Genomic DNA, 26,759 nt, shown 5'->3' on the forward strand with positions numbered 1-26,759 from the left:
CTTGTCACTTGTACATCGTCACTGATTAGAACAGAAAAGTGGCGGGTAAAAGTCCGTCACCTATGTACGTAAAAGGTGACGTGCATCAGTATGAGCCGTCACCTATGGTATTCTTAGCTCGTCACCTATGTCAACATATAGGTGACGTGCATCATTCTTTTATGCGCTAAAATAAATATTTGTAGCATGAATAAAAATCAAAAAAATATTTTTGCGCGAATATGCGCGCGTGTGATTTTTTTTAGGTGTTATCAGGATTCGAACCCATAACCTCAGCCTCGCGCGTACCCTTCCCTACCACAGGACTACACCATCGCATATGACCAATAATGAGATATTTTTCTTTTATCATCACTTCCTAATGTCTTATATAACCTGTTTCACAGCTATAACGATCTCAAATGAAAAACTTTTCAACTACAAAGTTGTAGATCTGGTGGCGAGCTACAACTTTCGTATATACTTTTTTTTCCCATCTGAGGTCATTTGAAAATTTTGAAAATTTGACATTCAAAATTTAAACCATATATTTGGGTGAACCTCAAATAAAAAAATTTTGAACTACAAAGTTGTAGATTTGGTTGAGGTCTACAACTTTTGTATAGACCAATTTATGATTTGAGACAATTTGAATTTTTAAAAAATCGCATGTTCAAATATTAATAAAATTCAAAAAGGTGACGCGCCTTAATGTTGCACGTCAACTATATCATGACAAAGGTGACGGGCTTTGATGTTGCCCGTCACCTTTTACTTATCAAAGTTCGTCACATATACTAACTTTATAGGTGATGTGCTTTAATATTGCCCATCACCTATATCAAACTTATATGTAACGGGCCATAAATGTAGCCCGTCACCTATAACAAAGGTGACGTGCTTTGATGTTGTACGTCACCTGTGTCATAACAAAGGCGACGGGCAACATTTTAGAGAGGCCATGAAGAGGTAAAATGTGACGAGCATCATCTTCGCGCGTCACCCAGATAACAAAGATGATGTACAACAATAATATGTCACCTTTGTGCACGTCACTATAGATCATTTTTTTTACGTAGTGTGCTTCTTGTGTGAAGCGTTCTTCATTTTCACCATTTGGTAAGGCTTCAGTACTACAACTATCGAAGCCATGGAGCTCTTGGCTGCGGCGGCGGCCACGACGTTCCTCGAGACAGGTGGCGGCCACGGCATTCCTTCACGCCTTCGCGCACCGCCTCCGCTCCGCCCCGCCGTCCTACTTCGCCGTCTTCCTCGTCTCTACGGAGACGGGGAACCTCGACACCTCATCGGCGTTCTCGTGGTGGAGCGCCGCGGCCTCGGCGAGGAGGCAAGACAGAGCTAGTAGTGGTCGGCCACGGTGGGCAGCGCCCGCACCGGCTGAGGAGGCGCCGACAGGGATGCCCGGCGGAGGAGACGCATCGGCACGAGGTCCCGAGGAGCGCTGGAGTCGGATGGCGAACAGGAGGGCTCGGTTTCTTTGCTGAGCAGGAGGAAGGGAATAGCGAATAGGATATGCGAGTCGGAACAACCCTCTCCGTCCAGGACTCGATCATATAGATCGTTGCAAATTAACACACGAATACCTATACGTACTCGATACCTATACATGACACTAAATGAGCCCAGTTTATACAAAAATTTGAAACTCATTTTGGGAGTAGTTGATGTGGGTCATAAATCAAGTTATCACCTGATAGTGTTGGCTTTTTTCTTTCTTTTGCTACAAGTGTGGGAAGGATTCTTTTTCTGTTCCCATTGCAACACATGAGCATATTTACTATTCTATATTTATACTTATTTTTAAAATGAGTAAGATTTTCATCTCAATTTTTGGTTTGATCCGTCTTGTGTCATTGACATGTGGGTCTTCGTCCATCTCTTATGCAAGTGAGACAAGTCCTCAGTCTACTACTCGATCACATAAATCCTCATACAGTAAAATACGAACAACCATACCTATACAATATCTATATCAACTTTGTATGTAGCACGCATGAAGGCATATATGCAATCGAATTTTAATTAGAACCCGAACAAATTAATCCGAATCAAAATCGGAAACTGAGCAATTAATTAATATCTCACAGGTTGCGACATGGTTTGTACACATAGTGAATGGTTTGTACACATAGTGAAAGAGAAAAAAAATTGACAGTCTCATGTAGATCTTGATAAAATTTATATTACCCGTAACACACGAGCACTATGCTAGTTTATATATACAGAGATATTTCTTCACTCCAATACTCCTCCAAAATTGGTTGAAGTTCCTTCGATAGTTCGATCCAAACAGGCATAGGTTTCGTGTTCGGCCGCACATGTCAGAACGAAGTGTTCTTCTTCCTTTTTCCAAGTCGGCAGTCCGCGGCCGGCGATCTGAATCCGCGGCACTCCAACCTCAAAGGCAACGGCGGAATGGGGGATGCTCGACCGGGGCTGGTGCCTATTTTAATCCTGCCAAATTTTACTCTGTGTGCCCCCTGCTGGTGCCTATAAACACGCCCACGCATCTTGCCTGCTTGCCCTTTTCTCCACACACCACCACATGTCGACCTCACCTGATCTAGGGTTTAGCGGAGTGACCACGCGGCGGAGCGAGCGCGCGGATCCGTTCCAGGTGAGCCCCGCTGACCCCGCTCCTGTTTCCGATCCGTTCAATTCCGCTTGTAGCGCGAGCGATCCCACGTGATTGGCGGTGCCGGCTGCGTCCCTCGTCGTTGCGGATTTTGCGGTGCTTGTAGTGCCCGGAGCCTGGAGCTGGATCCGTAGCTGCATGTTTCCTTGATGTCATCCCGCGGGGTGGATTAAGAGAAACGGGACCTGGGTCTGTGGCTTTGGCGCTCGTAGGTGGGGATTGTTTTTTTTTAAAAAAAATTCTGACTAATAAAGACCTCGGTGGGGACTGGGTAGATTTTATCAATCGATTATCTCGAGGAATTTCACCATTTGTTGGACCTCATATTACTGCCATACCGTGAATTTCTTTAGGGTGCAGGTGTGTATTACAACCGGGAGGCGTCGCATTTTGCTGAGTTTAGGTTGCAGATTTGGATCCTGCATAGCCATTGTTTGATTTTACCAGCACACAGCACACATGAACAATTGCGCACCATTTTAGTAATATGTTTCTGTTCATTAACACATGAATATGGTAGAATTTGTGTTTAGATAAGAAGATGTGAGACTATTTGGCAGATTTTAGTCATGCATTCTTGAGATCACAATATCGGCTGAAGGAACGCTGTCAAACCTGATAATGTACTTGCTTCATTTACAATACTTTGAGTGTTGTGCCTTTTGGCATCTTTTTCTCAAAGTAGAAGACTGCGGTTCAATTTTCTTAAGTACATGGAATATAAAGGCCAACATATTACTCTGGAACTTAAGAGTATTGGTAGTCTGTAACATGGTGATAAACCATATACATCCCACATTCTTTTGTTACTCCTAACATATTGATTAAAAACAACTGGCTTGTTTTTAAACTATGCATGGCAAGAAGATGCATGCATTTGCACTCAGCAAGTTTTACAAAATTAAATGAGGTGTAGCTTATGATAGTTTGATTAAAAAAAGATTAGGATATGCATATGAAGGAATAATCTTCTTTATCACATAATTGTTCAGAACACATTACATTTTTTTGTCGAACACTAATAGCATCAAGAAAATGTAGATGTTTTGCATGACCATACAATTGCTGACTACAATCAAGCTTCATGATAGTGGATTAGTCACTACTCACTAGTGGACATTGATCCACAAGTTCAAGCTCTGGTATACTGGGTACCAGATGCTATGTCAGATGGTTATTCTCATTATGTTAAAAGAGGTAACTAAGGTTAAGTGTTTACGTTTGAAGTAATATCGTAGAACTAGAGCACATCACTAGATCATAATGTAATATTTGACTTTTAAATATAATAAAGTGCATTATATGTTTATTACTACAGAGATTGCACATTCATTTCTTAATTTGGTCTTGGTATAACCTAAATACATGGTTTCTATGTCACGGAAATATTGACCGTATATCAGATCGCGTGAAACTTGAGATGGATTGAAGATCGATATTTGGCTGTTCTGATATAACATAACGATCTCTTGCTTGCTGCCTTTATGACCGCGATTTTGTGAAAATTTGGGTTGGATGGAGGGTGGGGAGTCAGGCTTTTATCCTGTATAATCTGGTTTGATAAGTTAATCACTAGTTCATGCTTTTCCAAGACTCATAACTACTGTGGGTTCATCAGTGCCTCATGTTTGCCCACAAATGCACGTTGCTGCCAATGATTCCAAATTCACTGCATGCTCATCCTTGCCATGCTAGATGCACATGCTGCCTGCCTTGTGGTTTTCTTTTTTCCTTTGTCTGCCAGTATTATTCCCAACAGAAAGTGCTAAAGAATGAGTTGTGGTAGCCTGGTTGATTGCAACATGCTTTAGCTTACAGGCATCTTGATGTTAATTAATAGATGTGAATATGTCTCTTTGATCATATATATTCTTCTTATTTTCTCAATATGGCAATGATTCTCTAATTCAGGATAAAAAGACCTGACAAGTACCTTGATACCTTCTATGAGTTGATTGAACTAACCTTGGATTATTTTGATTAGATATGCATTTGGGGGGCAGCAAGCTCGAGGCGGCAAATGCATAACTTGCAAGAATTTGTAAGTGTTCCTGCTGTATTATGATATAACATTTATCCTTCTGTTATTCCAGCAATGCCTGATACTGATTGGATCCATGTTTTTTTCGGTCACCATCACTGGCTACTATATGGTTCTTGCTATGATGTGATAACTGTACAATACTAGGCTTGGATTTTTTGACATGGGTTCTTAGTAACTAATGTTTGTATAATACTATTATGTAGTCAATGTGCGTAACAGGTGTAGTACAACGCATCCTGTTTGTTCTCGGGTGAAAACTACCGCTAGAGTTTTTGTGGTTCTGTGGCAGACACTGAACACTGCTGCCTGCGTACTTGGGTTCCGCCCTAAACAGGCCTTGTGTTGAGAGTAAAAGCCATTTTGTTTGAACAATAGCTCTATAGCATCATTCAGTTTTGAGATCAATTGCACTTTTGGATGCATCTGTTTTATTGTCTTTAATAATAGAGTAAAATGCACTCCAGGTCCCCAAAGTTGTACCGCTGTCAGTTAGGTCCCCGAACTCACAAAATGCATATTTGGGTCCCTAAATCGTTTAAAGGGTCCATCTTAACTCCCAAATACACCATGTTAGCTCCCAACACCGACGTAGCATGCCACAGTGGCGCCAATATAAAAGAAGTCCTTCACGTTCCGCATTCCCTCCCTCCCTCCCCCCCCCCCCCCCTCCAATCTCTCTCTCCGGCCTGCGCGGCATGGCTCGCTGGCCCCGCGGCTGAGGCGCGATGGTGTGGCACAGCGGCAGCTGCTGGCACGACATGAGTTATTGTTTGCAGACTCACATTTCTGTCGCATCCTCACAGCTCTCGCTAAGTTGCCATCCTCCTGGCTGCTGTGCTCGCCCTGTTCCTTTTCTCCTTCCTCAGGCAGCAACGGTTCTAACTTTCTGTTTCTATTCTCCACCAAGCACAGCAGCTCACGCCGCCATCTCTTCTGCTTGCTCAAGCACAACAGACAGGCATGGATCTCTCATGTCCCACTGTCTGCATCTATCCTTTCTCCATCACAAGCAGCCACACAGCACAGCAACTCACGCATCCAGCTCCACTCTGCTTCCATCGATCTGAGCAAAGGCAAGCCACTGCATGGAGGACGCAAGCATAGCACCACATGGCAGCCACTCAATCTCTGGCCCGCACACTACTCTAGCTTAGTTCCCAAAAGTCAGCAGCACAGCAAAACAGCTACTTGAGCTCCTTTGTGTTCTCCCTCAATGCTATGTACATCTTCAGATTGCCTGCACCAGCAGCTTAATCTCCCTTCTAATTTTCCCAGATCGACTCGGCCTGAGTTGTGTGTGTGTGTTGTGGTGGTGGTGGTGGGTGGGTGGGGGGGGGGGGGGGGGGGCGCTGCTGGCCCGAGGCGGCTAGGCCTGCAAGCCACCGTGCATTTGGGGACCCGAGATGGATCCTTTAAACGGTTTAGGGACTCAAATATGCATTTTGAGAGTTTGGGGACCTAACTGACAAAATGGTACAAGTTTGGGACTTGGGATGCATTTTACGCTTATAATATATAGTGCAATGGATGTTGGTGTGTTCCTGTTTGAAGCTTAAAACGATCGTTCCAAAATCCTTTGTACTATTCTCTGGTTTGTACTCCTTTGTTTTGGATTTTATTTATTCTAGTATTAAATCCTAATTGGTATTATGGTCATCCTTTTATTTTTAACTTGTTAGCATCTAGTGTTAAACCACATTTGCTGCATATCTTTCAAATTTACAGTTTAGAAGTATAATCTTGAGAACAATAGTATACATAACAAGCGCTATGTGCCTGAATGAATTCCAAACAACTAATATGAAAAGCCCAAGAACAATCAACATTCCTCTTCCTGCGGAAACTATTGCATCTTGTAGCTTAAAGTTTAGCTGTTAGGTCTTGTAATTCAACCAAAGATACCAGTTGCTGATCTCCCAGTTTTGGTCATCCTCACTGCGGTTGACGCCTGATGCACTTTCAGTGATTAAATCATCAGTTTACACTGCTGAATTATCCTGAAAGTTGAACAAAAACTCATCCTGTACTTGGTGTTTCTGACTTGTCCCTTTGCACACTCCGTGGCTGACTCAGCTCAAGATTAACAAGAACATCTTCTTCGTTCTCTGTATTCAAAATACCGTTTCTAACTGTACTACTTGCTGGATGCTCATTTACTCCATGTCCGTACACCTGAATATGAAAAATAAATATTATTTTGTGATTCACATACATGGGACCCATGGAATAAAAAAACAAAGATGAGTTGTACTAGCCGCGTGTCTGTTTGGCATGTTCCCAGATGCATGTACCTTTCTCCGTAATTCAATGTTCTCTTGATGAACAAGGTTGGCTTTGTTGCATAGTTCTATGTTTTCCTGGTGCATGAGGCGTCCCTAATAAAACAAGAAGTTTGTGTAGCAAAGTGAGACCCTAGAATTGATTAGTAATTTTGATTGAGTTGTGTGAACAAACCTTCCTGTTTAGTTCTTGAATCTGATCAATCATAAGTTGGTCCTGTAAAGTGAAAGTTAGTCAAAATCAGAAATTGATATCTCAATTGTGAAAGAACTATGTAATGGAGTCTAAAATTTTTGTAATGTTACCTTCTTCATGCGGATGTTTCTTAGGCTCACCTCCAGCTTATTCTCTAAATTCTGCAAATCTTTTACATCCAGGCCAGAAAGCTGCTGGCCCAACAACTGCCTGCAGTGATACATTTGTATATAACATTCACTTATGCTTTTCTGAAAGTGCACATTGTTTACAACCCTATTTCACGGTTAATGAGAACATCAAAATAAAGTGCCATTCACAAATTGTCTTTCTACTTTTATGCGCTATCAAGGGGACAGGTGAATTGACCAATATATTAAATAAATTTCTTTATGGAAGGAGCAAGGACACACACTTGAAGTAGAGTAATGACTAATGAAGCAGATTGTTGCTTATTGATGTATTGAAAAGTTTTGGAGTCATACTCTTAAGGTCAAACTTTGTTTTGGTGACTTCCACTTCCTGGATATATCATTAATAAATACCTAGAACATTGGACCAATTGCATCTTGGAATTCTTCATCATGTGCTGAAAATTTGTTCTGATTGAATCCCCTTTTTTTGTTGAGAACTTGCTTCCATTGATTCTATTTCTGAGCATGAAATGAAATTATGATATTCCTCTTTCTGGTGGTGTTTGTTTTCTTAGTGCCAAGTACAGTGTCTTTGTAATGATCAGGACTGGTAACATATTAGGGAAAAAAACATGTTGCAACAGACACATTTTTTTTAATAATAATGAATTTGTAATATTCATTGCAGGTTGGTTGCGGGTCATACCGATGATGCTCTTGCAAGTTATGCAGTTGCTGCCTCAAGCTTCCTGCCTCCCTTTGCCAGAGCTAGTAAGATAAAAAGTTTTCAATCAGCACAGACAAGAGCAATGTTTTTAAATCGCCTAATCGTCTGATCGAACAATGGGTGGACCTGACGACTAATCGTGATTAGTCGTCGACTAGGGTCGATTAGTCGGGTCTGATCGACCCTAGTCGTCCACTAGTCGTCCAGGACATTTAGGATATATATATGTGTGTATATATATATAGGAGTTAAGTCCTGAAGTACTAGTATATATTTTCATATATATTTCAGACCAAAAAAGTGTCTAGTTTTCTATGTCTAGTAAATATAGAGCAAATGGTGACTGCCTGGCTGGGAGCCTCTCCAGTCTTGCCTCTTAAGTTCTAACCCTAGTGGGCTTTGGGCCTCTCATTTTCTCACCAGCCCACAAGCAATCCAGCCCAGTTACACAAACCTGATCGAGAACACCCCTAGTCGGACGATTAATCGCCTCTAATCGCCGATTAGTCGGTCGATCGGTCGATCAGGCTTCCTGATCGAGTCGTGGACCCTAATCGAGCACGCTGGACCGATAAGGTCGATTAATCGCGATTAATCGCGATTAGTCGCTCGATTTGAAAACATTGGACAAGAGTGACTTGCAGCCATATATTCTATACTTTTAGCATATGGAAATACAACAAACAAAAAGAGCAAAACCTTTTACTTCCAAGGAAGTTGGCTTTGTAGAGATGAAACCAAACAAGAGCTACCAATGAGGACATATAAATAAAAAAGAAATAAAAACGTAACATGCAATTAGATTCAACAATGAGATGTAGACAAAATATCATTCCAGTGAGCTATCAGCTCATATGAGGACATCTTTGATTTTAAAATTATTAATTGTTCAAGAGCAATTCTCTCCTGCACACTCGAGGAAAGAAAAGGTTCAAGAGCGAATAAGTCTTTGGATATTTTGTAACTGTCAGTAAAACTAACAGATTATGAGATTGGTAGCTGTACTGTACTGCTTTTATAATCGTTGTTTACTTAACCACAAAATATTTTGCTTGCAACATAGCTTGATCAGAACATTCATTGAACCTTTTAACATGTTGCATTCACCATTTCTTTTAACCTCGGTTCACTTTGATATTCTCCTGTCATACATTAACATCAGAGAAGGTTCCATTTAACATGGACTTGAATGGTGTAGTGTATCCTGAAATGTTGTCTCGAAATTGTGCTGCACAGCTTGAGCTAGTGCTCGCAGCATAGTTGAGATAGTGGGTCTAAAATGCATTCAGGCTCAGGGAGCCAAGATGCCGCTGCATGATAGGTACATTGTGCTAAGTTACAAATGTTTTAACACCTTTTGGAAATAATTTTCTTGGTTCTTTCGTGAATTTACACCATTTGTACTATTTGAAAACAAATGGGAATTAAGTTATGTTTAGAAGCTGGATGGTTTAGAAGCACCTTCATCCTTGCTAAGATGATCAGGAACCCACAGCTAATAATACTGGGTACATGAAATGTTTCTCAGTTTTTTAATTTATAATATATTGGTCAACTAAATTCATGGATATAGCAGGTGATGCTTCATAGTGGCCACTCCATTGTATTGTGTTTGATTCATTTACAGTTAGCATGATTTTTATGGTGCCTAGATCAGAATCAAAATACAGGAATGTCAAATTTCAGATGCTTATGGCTTGGATGGCGCTGGAATAAGTTGCCTTACAGGCTTATAATGGTACAATTTGCACGAGATCTGCCTTTTAGACCACATATGGTAGCTAAAGCACAATAATGTCGATCATGACTGTTTTTCCTTCTCTGATTCCAGCAATCCTAAAAGCGCAATAACATTCATCATGACTGTTTTTCCTTCTCTGATTCAAGAATCCATGCTACAATAAAATTATAGTGATATTGAATATTGAACTTGTTAACTTAAATCACCCAGCTTTTAGTTCCAAATGCAGTTTTGTGGATTAGACATGTGAAAAATACCCTTCCAGGTTGGTCTAAGTGGAACTTTATGTAAAAAACTGAAAATTCAATGGAAATCTTCGATTGATATTATCAGTCAATTGATATGAAAACTTTGTCTTCAATTGGGGGCATGTTGCTACGTTTTTTCTTTGGATTTTTTGTTACTTGGCTTAAGTCAGGAATAAAAGGCCTTCTAGAGTTGTTCAAGTAATAGTTATCAATGGAGGCAAAAGATCTGATTGTCAAGTTATGCTTGAAACCATATCCTGCATGAAAAAATGCTTTTGGATGCAGTTTTCTTGCTGTTCTCATTGGTAGTTACTTGAGCTCCAATCATCAAGTTGCCTCGGCTGTAATGTTCATTGGAACTGAAGTAATACTCAAGTTAGATTATTTGAGAATTTCATAGAGGACCTTCAATTATGTCTTCAACTGGCAGTTTGACAATTACATAAAGTTTTTTCGATCAGCTTAAAATGCCCTTTGTAGATCTACTGCACCCAGTGGTTGCAGTGATCAGGATCATCTTGCACATTGATAATGCTGTTGCATCATTCTTGCTAATTAATGGTATACCATGATGCTTTATTTCTCAGAAGCCAAATATCAACTTCAAGCTGTTTATGAACAAGCATCCAGAGATAATTTATTTTCACCAATTTTTAATCTGTCAAGTTGTTGAACTTGCATTCAGTTACTACCACCTTTCTATCTTCTCCAAATATAGTTAGATAGCACTTGTTGCCTCCTGGTCAATAGTGCAGATAAGTTCTGTAACTGTAAGCCTATATTGGAAGCAGAACATATTCTGGTCAAGGTAACATTCAGTTAACTTTCAAGGCCGATATGTGGTTTTGTATGGTTAGCGCATTAAGACTTGTCTACCAGCTCAGAATGGAACCAGAATGTATCCTGACTGGAGGGATACTCAGTTAACAATTTGATCATGGTTTGTGTTTCAGACTCAGCTTGGTCCAGTTAACATGTTAACAGTCTGTTTCTAGCAGAAAATGCATGTTGATCTATTCTCTAAGGAATTGCGCTCAAAATTCTGGGCCTGGGTGTTACTATCCATGTTCCAGTCTGTTGCAGCGATCATTAGAACTGTCTTGAGCTGTACATTTGAAATAAGTGCTTAGGCTTTTGTTTCCCTCCTTTGCTTTCTAGGCATCAAATTGTGGGAGCTGTATAGTCCAGCTTGCCTATTCTGCTACAGTAGGAAAAAGGTGCAGGTTTGGTTTAACTTAGCTCCACATTATCATTGACAACACCACAACAAATTTAACAGCCTAATACCATGCCCTTCAAGCTTCAGTACATATATGCAAGAGTGGCCTTTGAGCAGTGTGACCAAGCAAGTTGGTTTTATTTTAACACGCATGTGTAGGTGCTGACTTTGGATGATTGTATGTTTTAATGACTTAATCCATCCAGGCATCCAGTCACAGAAGTGTTGTTTTGGGTTGCCAATTTAACATATTCTATTATTCACCATCAAGACTATTTTTTGAATGTTTCATTTGAATTGGACTTCTCAAAATGGCATGTCTAGATTTCTCATCAAAAGTAGTTTTTAACATATTACTGACTTGCTATATTTTGCATAAGATTGATACTGGTTATTGTGGGCAAAAGTAGTTTATTGGTGACCATGTTGGTTCCCGAAACAATACTTTAGTGATTAGATTAAAACATCTCAAAACAAGTGCTTTAGAGGTGCAGTTCGTGTTTGTCACGGTGAATGTGACATGCATGAGTTACAGGTTTTAATGGCATTTGTCGGCACATGGTTTGTGGATGAGTGTATTTGGTATTTGACCCGCGAGGTGGAATGCACTGAGAGGTCATGTGTAAGAACCTGGCCAACACATCTAAACCTGAAGTTTTCTAAAAACATCTAAATCTGAACTGGTACACGTGAATTAATTGTTGAAGCTGTGTGAAATGCAATGCATGACTCTAATGCCACATTTTCTTTCTAATTATGGCCGTCTAACTTGCGCCCAAGGATATTTTTGAGTGACAAACAGACCTGCTTCGATCTGAAGGCAAATTACTGCAAATTTAGTCCTGATTGGTGTAACAGATACTATTCTATTGGATGGTATACACTGGCCATACAGCTCGCGATATGACTATAGTGTGGCACTCTGGTTCAGTACTTCGGGTCTCCTAAATAGATGTGAGAGCATCTAACAGGACCCAGTCCTCAAGCACATCCTCAGCCTTTGGGCCTGCAATGAAGATGCAGTATTCCATCTATTTAGTGGGACAAACATGGAAAAGATCTTGAGTTCCCAATGGGACAAACATCCTGTCTTCCATGCAGAACGACACTGTATCTCGCTCGATTCAGTTCAGTGGCTCATGGAAAAGAGCTTTGACATCACAGTGCTGAATCTGGATATTGTAATGCTCCGTCGGTAACTGGAAAGGTTTGAGAATGCGGGTGCGAAATTTTTTGGCATTGAAGCGATTATCTTTTGTTCTCGTGTGCGGATGCCTACTAAAATATCTGGAGGAAATTGGGATTATGTTTCGGTGTCCCAAAAGAAATGAGTATAGAAAAGGATTGGCCAATTAGCCCTTGCCCTTTGATGATGCATGGAAGTATCATCACTGCCTGATGGCGATCAGTGATGGGGCATATTGGAAGACATCTATGCAATTTTGTACATACTATTGGAAGAACATGAATTACATATATACTTATAGCATACCTTGGCCTCAGCGCTTGCGCTCATAGTCTGATGGTGGTCATCTTTTGCCTCGCTGTATCTTTCGATCACAGATTTCATGCTGGTTCACAAAAACCATTTTTTTCGTTAGAATTGGAAAATAACTTGACTTATGATGGTACGGTAACAATAACAACAATGGCAGATTTGGCTGCTGCTAAAAACTTCATTTCTACCTACCTAACTTATTGTGGCAAAAGTAGCAGCCAACAAAACATACCCGAGGCTATGCAGTTTGCTAAAGCTCTCCCTCGTTTGATAGTAAGGCCCTCCTTGGAACGGGAGTAATTTTCCACGCTCCAGGGGACCTCAGAACTATTTTTTTTAGATTGAGGAAATATCCAGCCTCAGCCATCACTGGGTGAGAGGTCACATCCGTATATCTTTGATTATTCATGGGACCTCAGAGATTGACTACATGAGCTATTTACAGGTAATGATCTCTTGTGTGTGCATCTGATCTAATTGTTCATATTGTAATTCTTTTTTAGTAATTAATTGGGTGCTTCATCTTTGATTCAAAAAAAAGGTAAAAAATAAGAAAGAGATCGATCAATCATGAACGTTTCTCGTTAACTACCAAGTGAACAATTATGCAAACTTGCGTTTTATATTTATTTCTTGTTTTCATTAAGCATTCAAAGCTAAAAGCATTGAGCTAATAAACAGCTGGCATATCAGCTGGCTAATAAATTAAGCATACTAGATTGTTAGATAGTTAATTTTCTGAATCATCCCCACATCATCAATCATGTCTCCTTGACTTGGTAACATCACCCCAAGGCTATTAGGGTGCCTATCTTCTCTATTTGCTTTTGTGAGATTGAGGAAGAAGGGCATGCTTAGCTTTGTTAGTAGTTCAAGCCGCAGTGAACATATGCCAAAATAACTTAGGCGGTTCAATAAACCTTTCCCATAAAATGCAAGAAAAAATATAGCCATGATGATACCTTAGAAGTTCTTAGGCAACAAACCTATCTTCACTATATATGATGTTGCCACAAGCCCACAGCAAGTGTTCTCAGCAAAGGGTTACTTAGCCTTATGCAAAATCAGCCAGCAGTCTTATGATTTGTATGTGCTGTAGAGCGTAATGGAGGCTAGCAAAGTGCAATAATGTTACACCCTATAGTTTCGGTCTTTTAGATAAATAGTGGCCATCTCCGGTCGGCCTTTGTATTAACTGGGGCCACAACCAATCAGGCCTGCAACCAATATATAATTTTTAGAATATAATGTGCTCACTAGCAGGAGTTAATTGGTCTCGTCACACGAAAGATGCTTCCCTATGTACTAGACACAAAACAGTAGCTCACTTCTTTCCAAATGACCAACCTTAGCTGATTCATTATTACTGTTAGCTTCGAGAGTGACAACTGACAAATAACCATCTATGAGAGAGGAAAGTCTCACCTATTTAATTATACAAAGGTTAAAAGTGGCAAAACCAAAACTTTTGCGTACTTGTAGTATATAGAAGCATTTGAGCTTTATAATATAAATAAATAAGATGGTGGGAATATGCCCCGTCACGAAAATTGTGTACTTGATCTTTTTTTGGGCTTATCCTATGTAGGATCAGATTATTTTACCTAATGTAATTTTGTTTAACTTTTTTTCTGATCCTAAGTTAGATCAGATTTTGGTATCTTATGCCATCATGACGTATACCTAACTACATGGGCCACAAGTATTATCGCGCACCTAGGAAATATGAGCAATATGTACATATATACCCCATATATATATAATTATATACATATATATATAGACCTATATATATAATTATTAACACAACATATTAAGTGTAACCATTAAAAATGAAAGTTAGTTTCTAGAACCTAATAAACAATAAAAGTTATATGAGCAATATGTACATACCCCATATATATAATTAGCACAACATATCAAGTGCAACCATTAAAAGTGGAAGTTGGTTTCTAGCTAGAACCTAATAAACATTAAAAGTTCCAACAATATGACCATTATATTTTATCTGAACTACAATGCTAAAAGAGGGTTATATATTATGCCAAAGGTACCTAGCTAGTATTACTCAGAAATGCCAGTTTCTATTACCCAAAGCAATAATAATTTCAACTAAATGATATACTGTGTGATAACTTAAGAAAATTAATCTCAAGATTAGATCAAGCTTCTCTTGATATTTTCATCATGTTGATTTGCTAGGTAGCCAATAATTTAAAATCAATTGTTTGATTGGACCTTCAAGATTTCCAAAGTGACTGCGCACAAGTTATATATCTTGCGTGCAATCATTCAATCACTTTTGGTATAGGCACCATGCCAACATATATAACAATTCAAGAAAATAAAGAAGTACACCTACTTATGTGGATAACTAGAGTCCAAACTAATCATCTATCATTCCATGTAAAGATTAACAGAAGCTGCTGATAGGTCGTAAAATGAAAAGGAAAAGGAGGGGAGAAGAGGGACAAATTAATGGTTGGAACATCATATCTTTACATATTTGTAAAAAGCGGGCCGATTTTGCGGCACTTTGACTTTTTTGAACTTAATCGGTACTTTGCCTTTGGTATGTCATCAATCATTGACAAGTGGGCCCAGAAAAACACCTCCCACCTATTACTGCTCGTGCAGCTAGCACCAACCCAAGTCCGACATGACTGCATCCGCCGCCCGCCAGCGCCTCCGCCCACCCACTCCTGCTAGCCCGGCCTTCCCAACGCGTCGTGCCAGGGCACCGCATCGTGCCGTCGCCTCCGGCCTCTGCGTTCTGCGATCCCCCCGCTAGTCTGCAGTCACGACGCCCCTATCGCCGACCGCGCCGAGTCACCCAGCTGGCTGCGTGCAGGCCGCAAAGGCGCATCCCCTAGGCCCCCTGCTCATACGCAGCCGCATCAGAAGCCAGTGGTCCCGCCGCTATCCGCATCAGTAGATCCAGCCGTCTACGGTGCCGACGCCACGGGCATGGCCACTAATCTACTCCTCAACTGCTATTCCTATGCTAATTCTTAGTAGAATAACAATTGCTGAAAATGAACTCTAAATGTGCTATGTGCTTGTGTGCTATATGTCTGACTAACTGAATGCTTGTGAAGTTAGAAACTGTGATGAAAACTCGGGTAATTGGGATTACCAGATTTCCAAACCCGAGATTCCGAGTACCCAAAATTTCGAGTTTCTTCGTTTTCAAATAAATTTTGGGTAGCAATTCTTGTAACCCGAATTTTTAATTACCCAAATTACTCGACCCAAAATTCTCGAATTACCGGAATGCCCAAGCCTAGATAAACCCATATGTGACATTTTCCTTTTCTTTGGATCTGTTATTACTCCATGGAAGTGTACTTCCGGTTCTTCCATCTCACTTTCATTTATCTTTCATGGAGAGCTAGATAGTGGGATCACAATAAATCTATCCGGTCTCGTGCTACTAAGAAGCACCTCAAGCTAATTGCTGCAGCTGATGATCCTAAGAAGCACATCAAAGCTAATTACTCCAGCATGTGTACTTCATGACATACTTACCAGATTCTCATTCTTATCCTTTTGAAAATGCTCTTATATATGGAAAAGTTAAATCATAACATGTATAATTATTAGTTCTATTTAGCGAATTTTGCGCTCACATGATCATAGTAGTGAGACGGAGTTTGTTACTCTTTTAGTTGTCCAAAATTAGCATACAAATAGATACTCAAATTGTATAATAATATATCACACTTTTATAAAATCGCCCCTAACCTTTATGGTGTGACGATATACATACACAACTCTTGTCCGTAGCAACGCATGCCATATGTTGCCTAGTTATCATAATTTTTTGCCTTCTAATTCATTCGTGGTCATTACTTCCAGGAAAAAGGACATAAACTCCTTATAAAAAAGATGAACAGGTGGCACACACATGATGATAATTGCTTCGGGAGTCTTTCATCTTATTTGATACCAAAAGATAAATTAGTTGCATAATTGCAACTACATACTCATCAAGGTGTGACCGAGCTTGATATGGTCAAACATGTATGTGCAACCCCACCTACAATGTTTCTACCATCAGATCGATAAGTTTGCATTAGTGCAAATGAAAGTACAAGTTACCGAAGCTTGCAAGGTGGAGCAACAAATAAATGAAACAGTGCACAAACTGCTACTATAGCATTTTTACTTTCCAAGAGGTATACTAGCTAGTAGTAACTTAACATGCCCCCAATCAAGCAAGTTGGTACTTGGTACGAGGTATCTGAATTCTGTGCTGCTACTTGCACATCTCTCTCTCTCTCTCTCTCTCTCTCTCTCTCTCTCTCTCTCTCTCTCTCTCTCTCTCTCTCTCCCTCCCTCCCTCCCTCCCTCCCTCCCTGCCCTAACTGAAATATAGTTAGCAGATCTAACAAAAGTCAGCAAACTGGAGAAGCAATCAAACCTGGTGCTGGCGAAGTCATACAGGCGACCGGTGCTGGAGAAGACGATGAGGCCGACCTCGGCATCGCAAAGGATGGCGAGCTCCTTGGCCTTCTTGAACAGCCCGCTCCGGCGCTTCGAGAAGGTCACCTGCCGGCTCGTTGCGTTGTCGATCCTCTTGATCTCTATCTTCCCTCTCCCCATCTCCTCCCCCACAGCACAGATCTAGAGAGAGAAAGAAGTGAGACCTGGCTAGCTATACCCTTTGAAACTTGAACGCTGGTCTACTAAGTCTCCCGGCCTCTTTCTCTCGCTAATTGGAGAAGCATGATAAATACCTGATCTCTCTCTCTCTCTCTCTCTCTCTCTCTCTCTCTCTCTCTGATCTTCCTGCAGGAAGATGTCCAATCTCCTTTTGAGAATGGTTGCGGCGGCCTTGAGATGCCTGACGTTTCCCAAGAAAGTATTCTATAGGACGAGCTGAAGAAACGCATATAAGAAGTACAAGAAGTACACCAGAGGTTTGGAAAGGCCTCATTTTGCTTTCATCTAGCTACCTCTCGTCCTAATTGTTGATTAGTACACCTCACTAAAATAAACAAATCTGCAGGCTTGTCACTTCTGTCGTATCAGCGCCTGACGCGTGCGCGCGTGAGTAGTGTCGTCGATGCCCATCACGCTGCAGATTTCTTAATCCAGCCCTCGCTCTCAGTGCTCCATCAGCTAAATGCATTATTCTTCTGCTCCATCATTTTTTTTTGCGGCAGCACTTTAAAGGTGTATCCGCACTATCTTGACGAGAGGTTCTACGCTATTGAAAGAATGGTATCCATGCATGCTTCAAAAGATCTACGTACATTGATTTAGCCAAAACTTGCGGTTTATAAGTGAGATTTTGATCGAATCAATGAAATCGGTTACCATAACTTTGGAGTAAGCTAGGTTTTTGGGTTAGACTTTGTATAACCTAGTGGTTCATATACATAGCCAATCCCAGACTATGAGGCAAGAGGAGCGTCTGTACAGTCATGCTCTGGAGCACCGTACCAAATTAATTAGCTCGCGAAAAAAAGTACTATTCCATTTCTGTCTGCCATACTCAAAAGGAAAGAAAAGACAAGGCACAAATCAGGGTCCATGATGGAAGGGGGGTGGTCATCTAGCCCGTGATAATAACTTCTTGTGTACGTATAATTTATTAAATAATTATTTGTTCCAGCCAAAGATACTGGTTTAATTTACACATAGCCTAATAAGTGAAGAGACACGTTCTTTCGTCACTCTCCACCACATACGCAGTACAATGAGAGACACTATGCATGATTGCCGCTGAAGAGATGCGTTAATAACTAGGTTACCTACATGCCATCTAGCAAACATGTTGGTTGTTAATTTGCATTTCAATAGCAATTATGTCATCTAAGGGTCAAGTTTGCCCGATTTTGATAGTTGAATGGCTTTCTGTTATCTGATTTTTTAGTTGAAGGTTGAAAATCAAACTTTTATGATAGTTCGAGAATGTAAATCGGATTTTTTCTAAGAAAAAATAGGTGTCACCATTTTACTAAGTCTTTTATAGTTAGTTGGCAATTAATGTTTCATATGGGTAACTAATAATAAGCTGCATTTAGAAGTCAATAAGTTTTGATTTTAAACAAAAATGTTTGTTTTCTTACCCGCAAAAAAATGTTTGTTCTGAATGATCCTTTTTGCTACTATCACAATTGTCACTGATTCTACGTCTGACCTGGATGTGGTGTGCGAGATTGACACAAGGATTTATACTAGTTCGGGTGGAATGTCCCTACGCCCAGTTCGTCGGTGCTTGTGTTATCTTCATGGGTTTATGGTAGGGGTTACAAACGAGCGAGGGGGAGGGAGCTCCCAAGTCTCTAGTGTCGAGTGGGTGTGGTCGGAATTTCGATCCCCATGCGGGAGGCCCTCCTATCCCTTTTATAGATTTTATAGATAAAGCGAAGGGGTTCGAGTACATGAGGAGAGAGAGAGAGAGAGGATCCCCCGGACCCGTCGTCTTCCTCCTCCGTGCATGGGCCCGTTGGCCCTGTAGATGATGGTATGGCGCGCCGCTTTCCTGCAAGGCGGATGATGTGCGCGCCGACTGAGAGGGCGGCACGGGCCCTCAGCGTGTCGGGTGGCGTGAACCCTCGTCGTAGCGGGCGACATGCACCCTGACGGAATGGATGACGAGATCGAGCCACCCGCGGCAAGCAACGAGAACTCACCGTTATGGCCAATCACCTCTCTGAGTCATGTCAAGGCGTACACCAGTCAGTCACCACAACAGGGGTTTGACTCCTGGCACGGTCTTCCTCCCTGTTGGCCCTATGGGCCCGTGTCCCCGAACCATTCGAGGTGGGACTTTCTCCCCAGGTGTCGGGCAAGACAGAAGTTACTGCTGAGGGGTCAGGCGAGGCGGAACCCTCCCCCTGGTGTCGAGCGGAGGCCGAATCCTCACTTGAGGGGTTGGATGAGTAAGGTGTCGCGTGCCTCATATCATGTTCTGCTGTTGGGATGTTGGTGCCCCATCCTCTAATCGATCGGTTGTGTCTCTGCGGATACCTGGTTGGGCCAGGCATCGCGGCTTAGAGTGCTAACCTCGTGGTTAATGCTTTAATGACCATAATTAGGGTATCCGTAATATTCGCCTCCATCAACAATATTTTTCAAACTAGCTAATATGTATCAATATTTAAACGATCGTTGAAGTTTTATTATATTGTACGTATTCTTTGAAAAATGGCACATGTATTATGGAGGTACAGAAGCGGCGTTCACCATTTTTTTAGCATAAAGTGAAAGTCAATAGTTGCTGGAAAGAGAGAAGACAAATATATGTATAAGTACACAATTTGCACGTGGTTGGCAAACCAAACTTGGTTAGTGAAACGGGTAGATTTTTATAAATCACTACTAGAAAAAAGCCCATCAGTCCACCTCAATAGTACCGCTAGGAAGATGACCCGGTACTAATTCTAGCATTAGTATTAGGTCATTTTCATTCTGTTACTTTTGAGGTGAATAGAAAGGTCCAGGGACCCTTAGTACCGGGTGGTAACACCTGGTGTTACCACCTGGTACTAAATGGTTATCCACGGTAACACCATACGGTACTAAAAATTATCCACGGGTTACTTCAAAAGGAAAATATCTCTCTTTTCATCGTAAGTAGTATGTAGGTGAGATGGTAAAGAATGTACATGTGAGGCTAGAGGTTGCGTGAAAAATCACGTGACTTGTGACTGTTTAATATATTTGTTTTGATCAAAAATACTTTGATACCGGGTGGAACCTTCGTCCGGTACTTAATTAAAGAGGAGCTTTGCTACCGGGTGTTTAATCCGGTGATGAAGACCTCACCAACCAATGCTTATAGCTTCTTTTATAGTAGTGAATATGTATAGAAATTGGTCGTACAAGAAGAAACTACTGTCTGTAGCTTTGAAATACTATGGATGCAATGTTGAATCCATTGAAACAGAAATAACATGAACTCTATCTGTATCCTCTACCGTTGTATTCTTGTTTGACTAGCTGTCTAGCTTTGAGTCATTAGGACGAAAAGGGGAAGCCAGCAGACAACCATGCATGTGCTGTGACTGGTGGTAGGTGATCTCTGGGCGTGTGCACCCAGCGGCCTGTCACGTGAAATCTTGCCAAACTATGACGGAGAACCATATGGTTTCGCTGCAACCACAGCCTGAAAGATTTTGGAGTAACGTGGTTGAGTGCCTAGCACACCACGGTTCCATGTTTATATAGTCTCCAAGGACTCCGATTTACATGGTGAGGTTGTTGTGATCCCATTCGATTGTGTGGATTACATCTTGGTGAACAATCTATCTATAACTGAATGGGATAGACACAAACAAACCAGAGTTACATGGAGATAAGGAAGAGAGAAGCACAACTAACTTTAACACCCTCCCTCAATCTAAAGACTGTCTTCTTTGGAGATTTAGATTGCCAACAAACGCTTCGAACTTCTGAGTAGGTAATGCCTTGGTGAAACCATCTGCTAGCTGATCATTAGTGGAGATAAACCGAATCTGCAATTGTTTGTTAGTAACACGTTCTCTAACAAAATGAAAATCAATTTCTATGTGCTTAGCCCGAGCATGGAAGACGGGATTAGCAGCTAGATATGTTGCACCCAAGTTGTCACACCACAAACATGATATCTGTGTGGTCTTGATTCCAAGTTCGGCTAACAAAGACTCTAACCAGATGATCTCTGCTGTAGCATTGGCCATAGACTTATATTCTGCTTCAGTACTTGATCGTGCCACTGTGGCTTGCTTCCTGGCACTCCAAGAGATAAGATTAGACCCAAAGAATACTGCAAAGCCACCAGTGGATCGCCTATCATCAACATTGCCGGCCCAATCAGCATCAGAGAAAGCACTGATCAATAAGGAAGAAGATCTCTCTATTCTTAATCCAAGATCTAAGGTATATTTTACATATCTCAAAATTCTTTTAACTGCCGTCCAATGAATAGTGGTAGGCGAGTGCAATAATTGGCAAACCTTGTTGACCGAGTAGGCGATGTCAGGACGTGTCAATGTTAAGTACTGTAATGCACCAACAATGCTACGGTATTGTGTACTATCTTCCGACCCCAACAGATCACCTTCTTGGCTAGACAATTTTTCGCTAACAGACAAGGGTGTAGTAACTGGCTTACATGAAAGCATACCTACTCGAGTAAGAATATCCTTTGCATATTTTCCTTGAGAGAGAAGGATTCCATCTTTTTGCTTCTGAACCTCAATGCCAAGAAAATAGTTCAGCTCTCCTAGATCTTTTAGTGCGAAATCTTGCTTTAGATCCTGAAGTAGGGCTGTAACAGCTTCTGGGCATGAACTAGTGACAATAATATCATCAACATAAATGAGCATAAATATAGTCACTTGTTGTCTTCTGTAGAGAGGTATCTGACTTTGAAGTAACAAACCCAAGTTTAATAAGCTTTTCACTTAACCTGGAATACCAAGCCCTTGGAGCTTGTTTTAGCCCATAAATAGCCTTATCCAACTTACATACCAGATCTGGTGATTTCTCAAAACCAGGAGGTTGTCTCATATAGACTTCTTCTTCCAGAATGCCATGAAGAAACGCATTCTGCACATCCAACTGTCTCATGCACCATCCCTTTGACACTGCAACAGATAACACAAGTCTAATAGTAGCAATCTTAACAACAGGACTGAAAGTGTCTTCATAATCAATCCCATAACATTGTTTAAAACCTTTTGCAACAAGCCTGGCCTTATACCTGTCTATACTCCCATCAGCCTTTTTTTTAATTTTATAGACCCACTTGCAATCAATAATATTTGCCCCAGGCTTAGGTGAGACTAAATGCCAAGTACTATTACGAATTAATGCATCATACTCATCTTGCATTGCCAACTTCCATTTTGAGTCATCAAGCGCTTCCTGTACAGTCTGAGGTTCACCTATAGAAGTAAAGTAGCCAAATTTGATAATACCATCATAAAATTTCTTGGGTCTAGTTATCCCACTCTGAAGTCTAGTTTTGGGTCTTGGCGGTGAAGTTGTAGAGGAAGGAGGTGACTCTGGTGAATGCGACGGAGAGGCCGCAGCGGATCCTGGAGGCGTAGAAGATCTCGGGGGTGACGCAGGAGGCGATACTGACGCGGGCGTTGGAGCTGTCGGCGCAGCAGATGCGCCCGCGGGTGCAGGCGCAGATCCTTCCCCCCCCCCCCCACGCGTCAAGCCCGGAGAGGCCGGAGTCACAGCCGGAGAATCCACCCCGGGATTGAGGTCGATCGGAGCCAGGAAATCATCCTGAGATCCTGCGCCGGGATTGTTTGTGGCCACGCCGGATCCAACCATATCAGGACCAAGATTTGCTTCCTGTTGATCTGCAAAATCGGAACCAGTGCCTTCACAAGAATCATTAGAAGCATTAGTAATATTTGGAGCAGTACAAGTTACATCCCCAACATAAAGGTTGTCTGGTAAAAGAATAAAGTCTTTACGCAACTGGGTGCCTGCATTGGGATGAAGGTCAACAAAGGGAAAAATATTCTCATCAAAGATAACATCTCGAGAAATATAGAGGCGACCAGATGATATATCAAGACACTTAAAGCCTTTATGCATGGAGCTGTATCCTAAGAAGGCACATTTGGTAGATCGAAAAGAGAGTTTTCGAGTATTATAGGGTCTAAGATTAGGCCAACATGCACAACCAAAGACACGCAAGGAGTTGTAGTTAGGCTTTTCTTTGAGAAGGCGTTCAACAGGAGTCTGATAGTCAATGACTTTGCTAGGTAGGATATTAATCAGATACGTGGCAGTAAGAAAGGCTTGGTCCCAGTATTTTAAAGGCATGGAAGTGTTGGCAAGAAGAGCAAGACCAACATCAACAATATGCCTATGCTTGCGTTCAGCTGCCCCATTTTGCTGATGCGCATGTGGACAGGAGACACGATGAGAAATGCCAAGGCGTTGGAAAAAGGAGTTCAATTTTTCATACTCGCCTCCCCAATCGCTTTGGACAGAGATAATTTTGCGGTCAAATTTGCGCTCTACCAGATTCTTAAAGTCATGAAAAACTCGAAAAACATCTGACTTGTGGCGCAAAAGATAGATCCAAGTATATTTACTATGGTCATCAATAAAACTAACATAGTATTTATTTCGACCCACAGATTCGGGAGCCGGGCCCCACATGTCTGAGTAGATCAAGTCAAGTGGAGATTTTGATATCTCATGAGATGATGAATAAGGAAGCTGATGGCTCTTGGCCATTTGACATGAATCACAAATCGAGGCAGGAGTTTTATTATCACTATGAAAAGGTAAATTGTTTGAATGTAAAATTCTCTCAACTATGGAAAAGGCTGGATGACCCAGCCGATCATGCCATCTCGAGGTGGATGGTTTATTTGCTAGGAATACTTGACTGCTAACTGCTGCTCCTGCTGATCGTGATCCTATTGGATAGAGGCCGCCCTTGCATCTACCTTGATGGAGTATTTTCCTCGTGGCCTGATCCTTGATAGAAAAAGAATAAGGGTAAAATTCAAGGAAGGCATTGTTATCTTTGGCTAATTTGTGGACGGAAACAAGGTTCTTGTCAGCGCTAGGAACATGAAGAATATTTTTTAGATGCAAATCCTTCTGCGGGGTATGTAAAATTGTATGCCCAATATTACTAATTTTCATACCTGCTCCGCTTGCAGTATGCACCTGGTCGCGTCCGTTGTACTTGTCCCGTACGGTCAGATTCTCCAGTTCACTGGTGATATGATCAGAAGCACCGGTATCAACGTACCAGTTCGTGTCGGCGCCATGTCCAGCTGCTGCGGCGGTCTTGGTGTTGGTCTGCTCATCATCATCATAGCGGTACCAGCACCGATTTGCCTCATGTCCCACTTTCTTGCAGATCTGGCACCTGGGTCGTGAGGTTTGCCCTCCCTGTTTGGGAGGACCAGATCCGGGGCTAGGGTTGCCTCGACTCTGGCCTTGTTCACCACCGCGACCATTAATACGGCCACGGTTGTTGCCTCCACGGTTGCGGTTGTTGCCACCGCGACCTCGTCCTGCAGCATTGACGGAACACTGGTACTGCCCATCCCCTTGGTACATCTCAAGTCGTAGATCATACGCAAGAAGTTGGGATAGCAGATCACTCAAAGTAATAGGATCAGAACGACCAAGCATTGATGAAACAAATGGATTATACTCATAATCAAGGCCATTCAGAATATTTGTCACCATCTCATCATCATCAACCTTCTTGCCAGCCACCGCCAGTTCTTCTGCCAGAGCCGTCATCTTGTTGAAGTAGGCGATGCTCGTCATGGCGCCCTTCTTGGTGTTGGTGAGCTGCATGCGCAGATTGGACACACGCGCTCTGGAGTGCGCTGCGAATCTCGTCTCAAGCGCTTTCCATGCCGCCGATGCGGTGGTCAGGTTTGCCACCTGCGCCAGGGCGTCCTTGGTGAGGGAGTTCAGCAGGTAGCCGAGTACCTGCTGATCCTTGGCCACCCACAGCTCGTAGGCGGGGTTGGCGACGATCTGTTTCTTGTCATCTTCGATCGTCTTGGCAGGCTCAGGAGTGGTCCCATCTAGGTAACCCATGAGCTGCGCTCCTCGAATGGCAGGGAGGAACTGCGCCCGCCATAGAAGGTAGTTTTCCTTGGTCAACTTCTCGGAGACAGGAGGCCCGAGTTGGACCGCCGGCACCGACGTGGATGAAGAAGCCATGGATGGGGAAGTTTAGTGGATGTGTATGGAAGAAGTGGCTCTGATTACCATGAAAGATTTTGGAGTAACGTGGTTGAGTGCCTAGCACACCACGGTTCCATGTTTATATAGTCTCCAAGGACTCCGATTTACATGGTGAGGTTGTTGTGATCCCATTCGGTTGTGTGGATTACATCTTGGTGAACAATCTATCTATAACTGAATGGGATAGACACAAACAAACCAGAGTTACATGGAGATAAGGAAGAGAGAAGCACAACTAACTTTAACACAGCCAAGCCATCCAGCTGCGTCCGGATCGAAATCCCATGGGCAGTGAGCCAATCAGCATCCAAGGCAACAAGAGGAACAATTAGCTGGCGGCGGCTGCGAGCACTCCTTAAATTAACACTAATAACCATACGGATGGGCTACGTACGGTACGGTCCTATAGTACATGCATGTTTAAACTCATCATCATTCAAAATTTATTACTATCGCATCTGCAGAATACAAACATGGCTATTCCCTTGCAATTCTCCAAGATATTTTCTTTGGCAAGATATGTATTGTAATTATCATTGGGACAATAGAGTAATAGGTATTTTACGAATACTTAACTATATTACTTCTTACTCTTGGAAAAATAGCAAGTTAATGACTTCATTCTACTACGAATCTAAAAGGGGGACTTATAATGAATCTAAAAGGGGGACTTATAATGAGATGACGTTGGTGGTCTAAATGAAGTATCACATCATATATATGCTGAGTTGGAGGAGAAAGAAGAGAAGCAGGCTGCAAATTTACATCCCGCTCTCAATTTGCTCCAATTCGGGAAAACACACATGAAAGTTCATGTAAACGTAATGCACGGACCGGTTAGAGAAATTATGTCAGTGATGCGATGCATGTCATGAAGTACAGTTTTCATGACAAAAAGTCAGAAATTGAAATGCATAGATTACCAATGAAAAGTTTATACTTCGCTGTAATGGTGGCTACTACATTATATTTTCTCTTTTATTCAAGCGCGTGGTACTCGAGGGCTTTGGATAGTGGACAGATGCCTCATTATGTCAAAGCAAGTATTATAAGTGGCTGTGTGCCAGCTAAATCCGACATGAAGCAGGAAGTGGGGGTCTCGCAACGCGCCCGCGGCAGCCGATTGAGAGGCACTGCGCCCATCTTCTATTGGCCGAGCTCGCTGCTCAGCATTAAATCTAGCAGGCCCTGCCACTATCACAGCACTCTTTCTCGTCGGCAAGCGGCCACAGCTATTAGCCTTGCTCTTATAGGGATAAATAAAGATAATGCGTGCTCCCTTCGTTCTTAAATATATGGCACCATTGACTTTTTACCAATGTACAAAATAGCCCGCTATTAGCTTTTTAGG

General features: G+C 41.8%; 1 protein-coding gene, 1 long non-coding RNA gene and 1 other non-coding gene across 3 annotated transcripts; 1 reads left to right on the forward strand and 2 right to left on the reverse strand.

The window, feature by feature from the left end:
• The first annotated feature begins 2,263 nt into the window (after nt 1-2,263).
• On the forward strand, nt 2,264-8,116 carry LOC120712429. Its single transcript, XR_005690880.1, has 3 exons — nt 2,264-2,617; nt 4,620-4,676; nt 7,977-8,116. It is a non-coding gene; the product is annotated as an uncharacterized LOC120712429 (long non-coding RNA).
• Nucleotides 6,405-17,635, reverse strand: LOC120712428 (MADS-box transcription factor 23-like). The gene is made up of 7 exons (XM_039998207.1): nt 17,145-17,635; nt 12,716-12,794; nt 7,995-8,056; nt 7,265-7,364; nt 7,134-7,175; nt 6,971-7,054; nt 6,405-6,851 (listed from the first exon to the last, which is right to left on the reverse strand). The coding sequence occupies exons 1-7, from the start codon at nt 17,324-17,326 to the stop codon at nt 6,696-6,698; spliced, it is 705 nt and encodes a 234-aa protein (XP_039854141.1). The 5' UTR covers nt 17,327-17,635; the 3' UTR covers nt 6,405-6,695.
• A 7,139-nt stretch (nt 17,636-24,774) lies between these two features.
• On the reverse strand, nt 24,775-24,913 carry LOC120639368. Its single transcript, XR_005661373.1, has one exon. It is a non-coding gene; the product is annotated as a small nucleolar RNA Z247 (small nucleolar RNA).
• Between the last annotated feature and the right edge of the window lie 1,846 nt (nt 24,914-26,759).

This window comes from Panicum virgatum, chromosome 6K (assembly GCF_016808335.1).
Source record: "Panicum virgatum strain AP13 chromosome 6K, P.virgatum_v5, whole genome shotgun sequence".
NCBI lineage: Eukaryota > Viridiplantae > Streptophyta > Magnoliopsida > Poales > Poaceae > Panicum > Panicum virgatum.

Excerpts from the sequence above, each read along its gene's own strand:
- LOC120712428 (XM_039998207.1), bottom strand. The coding sequence starts at position 17,326 with ATGGGGAGAGGGAAGATAGAGATCAAGAGGATCGACAACGCAACGAGC. Across the intron at positions 12,795-17,144 it reads TATGACTTCGCCAGCACCAG|CATGAAATCTGTGATCGAAA; the intron begins GTTTGATTGCTT and ends TTTGTGAACCAG. Across the intron at positions 7,365-7,994 it reads AACTTGCAAGAGCATCATCG|GCAGTTGTTGGGCCAGCAGC; the intron begins GTATGACCCGCA and ends GTATCACTGCAG.